An 11,377-nucleotide genomic window follows, 5' to 3' on the forward strand; every position below is an offset into this window, starting at 1 on the left:
GTTTTTCACTATATGTCTGTAGCGAGATTTATTTTATCTGTAAGTAATTTTGAGAGGTATAAGGACAACCATTGTAAACTTATTCTCCATTAATAATGAAGCAAAATCTCATCTCAATGAGGATATAGGTAACCTTACCAAATCTTGTAAGCCTATATACATTTTTTATCCTTGTTTTCCCATTACCTTTTGCATCATTTTTAGGATTGAGTTTCGACACTCTAATTGATTGATTCCAGTTGGGCCTACCAATGAGAACTAGTAGACATTATGTACATACTTTTATCTGCCCGATGGCCCGGGCCTACATTTGTTGCAATCTACCCATGGATTGGCAACGGTTGTCAAAGATCCAGTCCAAGTCGCATCCTTGAAATCTTTTCTATTTGATAGCCCAACCACTAAAGCAAATATTAAAAAAATAAAAAATAAAAAATGGTAGATATATAACATGGAATTAATGACACAAGAAACCTGTCGTCAAATTCTCCCTTGAATCAAACCAAATTCGAACAAATTAAAGCAAAGAAATACATACATGAATGATCTCCACAGAATTAAAATCTAACCAAAAACATGGGGGCCCAAGTGGTTTTATTCCATGGTTAGTGGATCATAATACAACTATTTCAGCCCAGTTAGCGACACAGGAACACACACACACACACACACAGACGCACACAGACGCTTACACGCTCTCAAATCAATACTATGGATCGATACATACAGACAGCAACGTTGGCCCCATGATCAGCATCTCTGATAAATTAATAGAGAAGATGTAACGAGGATGGTATCTTGTCCAGGACTTGGACAGCTTCCTTCATAGATGGTCTCTTTTGTGGGACCATGGACGTACAGCCAAACCCTAACTTAAAGCAAGCCAGTAAAGCTTCCTCCTTCCCTTCCACATCAGCTCGAATAGCCACGTCAGCCATCCTGAGAACCCGGTTCCTATCTTCGGTGGAAATAAACCCGGTATTCCACTGACCCAATTCCGTGTCGGAGAGTATCTTTCCGGTTAGAAGCTCCAGTAAGATGATACCAAAGGAGTAGACGTCCCACTTTGGGTTGGGCTTTAGGTTCTTGAGAGCCTCCGGCGCCAGGTATTGGGAAGCCCAGCCCAGAGAGCTGACGCTGGGGCTAGCCCCCAATTGTAGCTGTTCTTGTTGTAAGCTTAGACTGTCCCTGGACACCGTGGATCTCTTACTCCCAAAATTCCTAGCCGACCCACCCGCTTTGTATCCACTCTCCCCTCCCCACACCAGCCTCTCTAGGCCCAAATCCCCAACTCTGGGCTCCATGTCAGCTCCCAAGAGTATGTTGCTGGGCTTCAGATTGCCATGGACGTGTTTCTTCTCGTGTAGGTAAGCCAAGCCCCTAGCCACTCCCCTAGCTATCTTCAGCCTCGCCTCCCACGGTAGTTGATACGGTGATGAACCCGGTTTCCCTGTAGAAAACAAGAAATTTCCGTTATTACACGGGTTTCAGTCAGGTCAAACCGGCCTCATGGGCTAGGGCTAGGGCTAGGGCAAGGACATAAACTGGACCGTTAACAAATTGACTGATATGGTTTCAAGTTTTAACCGGTCAGTACCGGTCGGGCCTACCAGCTTAATCTGCATGGACCACAAAACCGGTCAAAGTTTTTTTTCTGGTGAAAATAACAATCTTATGGGATTTGGTTCACCTGACAAGTGACAAAACCCCCTACTTATTAACAGTTGACTTTTACATTGACCGCCATTCCGAGCCACGCGCATTTTAGTAAAAAAACAAGGATTTTTCTAACCTACGCAGAAATGGAAGAGGGAAGCAAGAGAGGGAGAGCTTACTGTGACAGGCGTTGGCGAGGCTGCCATTGGGGACGTAATCGTAGATGACGAGCTTCTCGTCGGAACCCCAGAAGAAGCCCCTGATGCGAACGAGGTTAGGGTGGCGGAGTTTAGCGATGAGTCTGACCTGATTCTCGAAGTCCTTCAACTTCTCTACGCCGCTCTCTCCGATCCTCCTCACCGCCAACGTCGTCCCGTCCTCCAGAACCGCCTTGTACACGATACTCGACCCCGTTGCTCCCAGTATGTAAGCTGAAGCCTTGAGTAGAGTTTCCAGTTCCAGCTCCGTTTCACCGTCTACCGTCACAAGAGATCCTCTCTTCTGTTGCTGCTGTTCGTAGTTCACTTGTTCCTCTTCGTCTTCGCCGCTGTCGGAGCTCGTTGTTTCCGACGTTTCTTCATCGCTAACCCCTTTCTTTCTCAAACACGACCACGCTAACCCTTTGGATTCTATTGAAGATGACCAGTCCTCTTTTCCTTCTTTTTCAAACACCTTCTTCTCTCCAGCCCCTGTACTGCTCACCTTCCCCTTCTTCTTCTTCTTCAATTGGTACACATAAAACAAAATCATCGACAGTAACCCTAGGCCCGCCAAATCTCCAACGACGATACCCACTATTGCTCCTGGCCTAAGCCCGCTTCGCCCTTGCCGTTGAGTGCTTTGAGTCCCATTCGTCAAATTTCCGCCCGACCCAGTTATAGGAGTTGAGTCTATGGGCTTGGGCATCACTGCAATTGCAGGGGACGTGGCATCAGAGACATTTGGAGGAGTTGAGACCGAAGAAGGAATATTGGAACAGGGCTTGTTAAGCGATTTCCCACACAGATCAGGGTTTCCCGCAAATGAATCCGAATTCTGATCAAGGAAAGTTCCGGATTCTGGTACTTCTCCGGTTAGATTGTTGAAGGAGAAGTCGAGAGTAGCATTTGGAGGGATTCTTTTTGCAAAGTTCGGCGGGATCACGCCGGAGAGCCTATTGTAGGAGAGGTTCAAGTAACGGAGTTTATCTCCACCAAAATCTGCAGGCAACGACCCGTTGATCAGGTTGGACGATAGATCGAGAACTTCTAGAGTTTCAAAACCGCTTGGCACACCTCCAGAGAAGTAATTGCTGCTGAGGGAAAGGACGGTGAGATTAGGAAGAGTAGTCAGATTGTCAGGGATCTTTCCCCCCAAGGCATTGTCGGATAGGTTAAGCAATTGGAGGCTATTGAGCCCACCGACGAACTCCGGCAACGAACCAGAGATGACGTTGTTGGAGAGAACCAGTGATTGAAGCTCGGAAGCGTTGAACAGAGAAGCGGGGAGAGTTCCATTGAGAGAATTATTTGAGAGATCGAGATGTTGAAGGTGTTCGATCATGCCAAGGTCTGGTGGAACCGAACCCAGAATCTGACTACTGGGGAGAATCAAACTGATGACGCGTAGAGAATCTCCGGCCGTTCCCGTCTTCCCAATTCCGGTGCATGTAACTCCGTTCCATGAGCATGGCGTCTGGTCATCGTAGTTCCAACTCGCTAACACTGACAAAGGGTCATTCAGAACAGAGTACTTGAAAGAGAGTAGAAGAACTCCGTCCGAGTTAAGCCCAAGAGACCGAGCCACAAGGAGGAGAAGAACAGTAAATCCCCACCACAAACCCAAACAAGTGCTTCCAAAACTCATGCTTTCTTCCAGTGATGCATCATCTCGCAGTGCATCTGAAGAAAAAGGAAGCGAGATGAAGAAAGGCAGAGACAGAGAATGGAGAAGATGATACCTACTACTCTCTTTTCTTTAAGCTTTATCGTTTGGTGACCAAATCGATACAGAAAATTTTGACAAGAAACAAAAATGGAACTTTGATTTATGATCTCAACTCTCAGGACCATGTGAATTGTGAGATAGTTAAAAGGGTGAAGAAACAGAAAAAGAGTTAAATAAAAGGGAAAGACCCAAAACCTCCAGAGCTGCTCTTCTCCGACGAAATCCAAATTATTGTTACCAACGACCTTATAGAGTCATAGCCTATCTACAGTGTAGAAATAATTAATGCAAACCCACCTCTCTTCGTGCCTTTCCACCTCTCTCCTCTGAGTCCTCCTTCCTCAATCGGGCAATTCCGTCAAATGTCGAAGCTTTTAACTTCGTTATCACTTCTTAGATTAATAAACAAAAGCGGCGACGAATCAAATCTCTCCTACAAGACACCGATTCGAGTAATGAGTAGGTCCCTGTTTCTTCCAATTCGAGTCTTTTTTTTTTTAAGTTTTAACCGCGGGAAAAGGTTAAAATCCAACTGTGCAGGTGAGAAAGAAAGTGACGTTGCAGCGAAAGGAAAAGGCGGGAATTAAGAAAAGGTGATTAACCCTAAATTAATATGTGGGGTTATGGATAATGACTTTTAAGGTTTTCGTTTGAAGACTTTAGGATTTTAGGTGCTAAACCAACTCTACTAAGACCTCGAAATCTAACATTGTTTGCACCATTTTGGGGACAAATCTATCTACTTTTCCTAATCTGTACTTTGTGCTACCTCTATAATAATTTGGATTATCTTGTGTTGAGTATAGTAAGGGATAGTGATTAATATAATCTGAATCATTCATGGGTAGGTAAACCAAAATCAATAAAACAAACCAGCATTAGATTATATATGTGGCAGGCCACAGCTTTATATGATGCAATAAGAGAAAATAATTGGGATTAGTAATCTTCTCTATCATCTTTAACCACCTATGATGGAGTTGATCATCTTTCTTGTGTCAATAGAAAAAAAAGTTTTTTTTATGAGATGCGAAGAGAATCTCTTTCATCCACCATGATATGATCTTATGATTAGATTTTTTTAGGTAGGTGAGTTTCTTCATTATTTATTTTTTCATTAGTCCAATCCAAAGGTCTAAGATATTCTCTTATCATCATAAATGTAGTAAAACTTGTTTTTTAACAAGAGGAAAAGGAACTTGTTTTGTCTTCCATTATTTTCAAAAGCTTTTGGGGAAAGTTTTTCAATCGTTAACAACAAAAAACTTGTGATCATAACTATTTTCTCCCGATTTGTTGAATAACCAAAGTTTGTTATGTTGTTCCTAGACGCTTGTTGGTGATGAATCTACCATTGGTGATGAATCTTCATTGTCTATTATTCATTTTTCACATTTAGAAAATACTTTCAAAAGGAGAATTAATCTCCTATTTGGTTAATGCATTTCCCTCCTAGTCAATCCAAAATTGTAGTCTTTCAATGTATCTCTATAATAAGTTTGATGATCAATAGAAGTAAGTTTGGAACTTCTTATGCGGTGACCTCTCCACATGAGATTTTATCATTTTGAATATTTGATACAAATCGAGATGAGAGGATTGAGCACAAATCAAAGAGAGTTATGATCATCACATGAAAAGTTAATCCAAACTCGATAGAAGCAAGCAAGCGTTTACCTTTCTACTTTTGAAAAGCTTGGGAGGGCAATTATTATTCACATACACTATAGGGAAAAGAGTCTCTATTAGGGAGCGTGGTCTACAACAATTTTCGTTGAGTCTCTCGTCTCCCTCATCAAAGCGCAAAAACGTCATTTCGCATTAAAAGAAAAAAAAACACTCACGCACATAGGAGCACTCGCGCGTAGGCTCGTACGGAGATATTTTCTTTGTATTATTGCCATGTGTCCTTATCAGAGGATTTAGTTTCTCGATTTCTTGTGGTGATATAAGTTCACATCACAGACAAATTTTAACAATTATGATTAAGACACGTGACAGTATAGGAGGAGAAGATGGAGCCGATTGATAGGGAGAGATCTGAAGTAAAGGACGTATTCAGAGAATCATTAAGGAGTAATCAGACATAGTGAAAGGTGTAGGCCAGTTTGAAGGTGTGGGTGGGGCCAAGGGGAGATTCCGCGCCCTGGGTTAATGATGATAAGTCAAAAGGCAAAGATCGACAAGCCAATGGTCCTCCTCATCATCATCATGTGGTCTCAAAGTCGGATTTGCGCGGGAGTGAAGATCAAGCGGAAGAGAGGCTCGAGCCAATGTTTCTGTGAGAAGCCATCCCTGTACTGTAGCTACACATGGAACAAATCCTGAAGTACATGCAGTGACGTGGGGGCACGTGGTGAACATGCGGTGGATATGCATGTGTAGGTTATGACGAAGTCTGCGTTATGACAGAGACAGTGTTTGATCAGGACCGTCCAGTTTTATTTCCAAAAGTCAAAAAAAATGAATGAGCTCAGGTCAGACGACTTGAAAAAGATCAAAGTAAGAGCTGGCGTGATGATGATGAGTAGTACAGAAGTGAAAGTGAAAGTGAAAGTGAAAGTGGAAGAGGAAGTGGAAGTGGAAGTGGAAGTCGAGTCGTTTGCTTTTTATTGTTATTAAAGACTAAATTTAGGGTTAACAATCTTTTGGGGTCTCTTTATTATAGTTTAGTGGCCCCAATACATTCTAATCACGTTGACAGCATTAAAACAAAAAAAATGAAATCTTATAATCTTAACATGGTCTCCCTTTTCTCATCCATAGTCAGGTCAAAAAGCCCTACTTTTAGGATTAGCAACTCCTTTTCCCACCATCACCTAAGCTAGCTAAGCTGTATCCTCACATGCTTTTGCCTGTCTCAGCCACTATCTCAGAGCTAAGCTAATACTAAAAAATTCCTAATTCTGATTAGACAGTCCCATAACCTAAGTTGCCCAACCCCTTAATAATTCCTCTCCCCCATTTTTTGTCCTTTTGTCGTTAGAGAGAGAGAGAGAGAGAGAGAGACTCCGTGACGTTGTGCCCACGCCATATCCCCCTTTCCATTCCTCACAATTCGACTCACGAGACTCGTCGCTTGTTTGGTAGCTAGCTTCTACTTTCCCTAGAATTTTTACTCATAAAGGATCTTTTTCTCGTTTTAAGACTTCTGGGGTAGTCACAAACTCACGATCCCACAGTGTGACTAACTGTTAGAGAGAGAGAGAGAGAGAGAGAGAGAGAGAGAGAGAGAGATTCTGTCTTGACTGTTGAGAATTCTGAATTTTTCTTTGTCAGTGCAGGGAGAGAAACCATTGAATGTGTTGGGAAATTCGTTACTAAAAGCTCTCACGTACGCCAGAATGTGAGTTGAAATGGAAATATAAAACTGAGGTATCAAGACCACTAGAACAAATGACGAACCCAAATAATAGCAAAGGAGTGAGTTCCCAAGCCGAGGTTTCATGTCGGTGATGGATATGGAGGCCTCTCTCTCTCTCTCTCTCTCTCTCTCTCTCTCTCTCTTCTGGGTGATCGGCCATGTTATGCTAATGCCAGGCTGCCAGAGTCTTGAACTCTTTGCTGTGTTTGGTCTTTCTTAGATGCATGGTGGAGACTACAGACCCTGACTAACACTTCCAGTGGGTCGTCACGGTTTCATGGTTTCTATTTCTTTGTGGTCTCTTTGTCCTGTGTCACGTGCTAGAGGAATTTGTAATATAAGAAAGAGAGAGAACAATAAGGTTTGTGAGAGATCCAAATTAATGGGACAAGGCGAGGGAGCTGGCCACTGGGTATCGAATCTAAACTCAGAGCTCAGTGGATTCTATGATGGAAAATATTTTTAGTTTGGAAAGAATTGTTCTCCTAGTTTTGGAAAATATCAATAAAGTCCATGATCTCAACATCTCTGTTTTCCCCAACATACCACTCAAAACATGGTTGAATACCATGGGAGTTTTATTAATGATAATGGGGAAGCAGGTTGAGCCTCGATTATTGCTTATGACAAATCTTTTATTACTAATTTAATGGAACATGGGTATCTAGGGAGCAATCAGGAAGTAGAGGCTCAAGCATCTGAGGTGGATTAATTCCCAAAATATGGTTGATTGGCTAATGGGTGATGAACGGAAACTGGCCTTGGGATATTTTTACAGTTTTATGCGACATCAAATGTTGTAACAGTTAGGATTTTTATGTGGGCTTAACTGATACCGATTGATCCATTGGGCCCAAGCAATTATAGACCCACTCTGATTAGGAAACTTCTAGCTTTTTCCATTGTGAGAGTGGAATAGGGTTTTAGGGATTCTATTATAAATAGAATACTGACGGTCCCTGCAGCCATTACTTTTAAATAGAATACCTTTCTTTGATAATGTCACATTTAGGTGAACATTAGCAACTTTGCTACCAATCATTATTCTCTGTCTTTTCAAACAAATAAGACTTTGATTTGTATTCTATTACAATAAAGTTGAAATTTACCACTTTGGTGGATTCCACCCAATCTTATTGTAATAGTCTACAAATTCATTCTGGTAGCTAAAAGTGGGATTGTTTAAGCATGAATAAAAATATTCATAAACAAAAGCATGAACTACATTACCAAGAATAACCAAGTTCATATTCTGATATGCAAGTAATGTATGGACTAGTGCATTCCATCATGTCTAATCTCAACTTTGCTTTAAAAGCATAATACCAAACTATTGATTTGGTTCTTCTAGTATAGAAAACTAGGTATTTGAGACATATGTAGGCCTCTATATTCTCAAGCCACTTTTAAAGACATTAGCTTAATGGTTCAACTCAAGGAAGAATAATCCATTCGATATTTAATTAATGCATGTAACATCAATAAAAACCAACATTACATCACTAACCATTAAACATAATCAAAGTGTCAACTGAACTACAATCTCAACCTTTAGGTCTGGAATGCACTAGTCCACTCAAAAACTACAATGACAGTGCCAGCTCCCTCGCCACTAGTTTGGAGGTTTCCGGTGACTTGCGGCATACCGCCGCGACCGTCTTTTCATGTTCTACAACTTTCGTGAAGAAAGTTTTCCCATATGGGATCTTTAAGTAATGGTAAAATTATGATTTTCATGATTTGGGACACAAACCCTATACAAAATCAATTTTCCTTGATTCTAACACTGTAAGGGTTGGCTCTGATACCAATTGTTGGGGATTCTTTACCATATTAAACATATGAATAACCCTATAGTGTTTAGAATACAAGAATCATCAACCAATCATAAAAGATTAATCATAGGTGTAGTCCCTAAACCAAGAACAATAAAGTATCACATCTTAAAATACATAACCATATAGATTTACCATATCTATAATAATCAATGGGACAACCATGACATGAACCATAAATGGGAATAAAGAAGTACCTGTGTCCCATGAACATAGATCATGAACCTCTGTCCCATGTGGTTAAACATTACTCCCATGAAGATAACAATGAACTACGCAAGTGGAGTCCTTCTACTGAGATCTTCTGCAGCCTCTTACTCTAGGGTTTCCTTTCTTTCTGTGCACTTGCTCTTGTGAGAAAGCCGTGCTCCCAAAACCAATAAGGCATTAAGTAAAAGTAATGGTTGCAGGGACCGTCAGTATTCTATTTATAATAGAATCCCTAAAACCCTATTCCACTCTCACAATGGAAAGAGCTAGAAGTTTCCTAATCAGAGTGGGTCTATAATTGCTTGGGCCCAATGGATCAATCGGTATCAGTTAAGCCCACATAAAAATCCTAACAATCTCCCACTTTTAGCTACCGGAATGAATTTGTAGACTATTACAATAAGATTGGGTGGAATCCACCAAAGTGGTAAAGTTCAACTTTATTGTAATAGAATACAAATCAAAGTTTCTTTCGGATTTATTCTTATCGGTCAATATTGGTCGGTTCATTGTATGTTGCCAAAAGTTGATCCAACTTGAACCAATCGGTTGAAACTCGAGATCAGCCTGATCAATTACCCAACATGTTCTACCAAAAAAACCAGAACAAGGTTATGATGGTAATCAATCGAATGTATAGAAACGTGTTCATGACGCCTTTTGTCACTCTCTCTGCCATCTCTTTCGTAATCACCCCGTACCCGTCCCATCCTAGTTCCTCTCTCCCCCACACTAATTGAGCCACTAGCTCCAAGAAAACTAGCTGCGTGCCCAACCCTCTCTCTCAGAATTAAGTCACAGACCTCATGTCAATTCTGAGGAACCCTATATACACCGTTTCAGGGAAAAAATTCCCCTCTGGACATGTTAATGAAATCTGGAAACTCTCTTCAAAGTGAAGGAAAAAGAAAAAGCTATACATACTTCCGGACTTAGGAGCCCCATGGAACATTGGTGTCTCAACGACATAAGGGCTACGGCCCAAGCCCATCTTCCGTTGGGCTAAACAGCCTAAACTTACTTGGTGGATTAGGTGAAACATTTAATGGTGGAAACAAAGTTAAGGAGAAACAACTTTTACATGACCCATTTGGGTAGGCTTTTCTAAATAGTCAAAATCCTTTTTGAACCATGGAAATGGTTGATCTTAGTGATTTGAACAATTATGCCAATCTTATGGCTTTCACAATTATATGGTCCGTCGATTTTCTCTCAAACATTTCAAGTCATCAACCACATCGAATGTCTACATATTATTATCAAATAAAAGTAAATATTTTGCCTAGGTGGAGGGATAGTATCATGGGGCTCTATAGTAATGGAGACAGTGATGGAAGTTAATATTATCTTCGTATTATACTTGGAAGATTTCCTCCGATGCAGTATTGATTCAATGGGCAGCGTGGGTTTTGAACCGTCTAGGGAGGTTTTTAATTGAAAGAGAGGGAATATGGGACTAGGGGGTGTCAATAGTGCGGTTTCGTTTATTCGGTATAGTTTTGATTCGATTTACATTTTTATAAGGTGAAACCAAAATCGCATCGGATGAGAATAAACTAAAAAATTCAGAATCATTTTTTCTAGTTTCAATTTTAGCGATTTTCGATCGATTTTTGTTATTTGATTCATAACTGATTTACAACCGGTTAGTAGATCAGATATTAGAGAGGGAGTAGGGAGTAGGGAGTTGAGAGAGGGAGAGAGGGAGATCGCGAGAGAGCGAGATAGTATAACGGTAGAAATTTACCTCTGTAAGTTATAACGTGTTATTATCTCAAAATCTGTCTTTGTAACTATTATATATAGATATAATATTAAAGAAACCTTGTTGGCTTAGAAGATCATAGCTAACATGAATCTTGTTGTTTACTACTCCTCTATTATTATTATTTATTTTTTTTTCCCATTTGATAGCAATCGATTTCAATTCAAATGGGGAGTAACTTGATATGAAGACTTAGGTCGTGGCATCATTTTTTTAACAGTTATCTTATAAGGGTAAGTTATAACCAAATCTCAACAAGTGACATTAGAGCTAAGATGTGGCAACTTTGGTGTACCTCTGGGAATGGAGACAATCTTCCGATGTAAAGGGCATTTACCTTTATGGCGTGAGTTCTATCTCAGTTCCTACACAAGGACTCCCACCTCATCTAACTAAACATATTTACTTTACTTTCTAATTTTTTTGGGGGGGCGGGGGGAAATCGTACCAAATAAATTGGCACTCAGAAACAAAACATGGAGGTATCATTTTCTCTTTGGGTGCAAGACCCACACAAGCCCAGATACAGACCCATAAGTGCCACTAGGCCACAATACAGGACTCTCTTTTCAATTTCATCATCAATCCATCAATGGGGTTTCTCAATTTAATCTAACATTA

At 40.7% G+C, this 11,377-nt stretch overlaps 1 protein-coding gene across 2 annotated transcripts; it reads right to left on the reverse strand.

The window, feature by feature from the left end:
* Positions 1-475: 475 nt before the first annotated feature.
* LOC122084051 (probable LRR receptor-like serine/threonine-protein kinase At4g37250) lies at positions 476-4,006 on the reverse strand. 2 transcript variants are annotated; one of them, XM_042652059.1, is made up of 3 exons: positions 3,880-4,006; positions 1,836-3,536; positions 476-1,450 (listed from the first exon to the last, which is right to left on the reverse strand). In XM_042652059.1, the coding sequence occupies exons 2-3, from the start codon at positions 3,499-3,501 to the stop codon at positions 768-770; spliced, it is 2,349 nt and encodes a 782-aa protein (XP_042507993.1). In that variant the 5' UTR covers positions 3,502-3,536; positions 3,880-4,006; the 3' UTR covers positions 476-767. The 2 variants fall into 2 exon arrangements, with proteins under 2 accessions (XP_042507993.1, XP_042507992.1); XM_042652058.1 differs by having other exon boundaries at positions 1,836-3,957.
* Positions 4,007-11,377: the final 7,371 nt, after the last annotated feature.

This window comes from Macadamia integrifolia, chromosome 7, assembly GCF_013358625.1.
Source record: "Macadamia integrifolia cultivar HAES 741 chromosome 7, SCU_Mint_v3, whole genome shotgun sequence".
Taxonomy (NCBI): Eukaryota; Viridiplantae; Streptophyta; class Magnoliopsida; order Proteales; family Proteaceae; genus Macadamia; species Macadamia integrifolia.

Coding starts and splice junctions, on each gene's coding strand:
- LOC122084051 (XM_042652059.1), bottom strand. CDS start 3,501: ATGAGTTTTGGAAGCACTTGTTTGGGTTTGTGGTGGGGATTTACTGTT. Junction 1,451..1,835: donor CCTCGCCAACGCCTGTCACA/GTAAGCTCTCCC, acceptor TGTTTTCTACAG/GGAAACCGGGTTCATCACCG.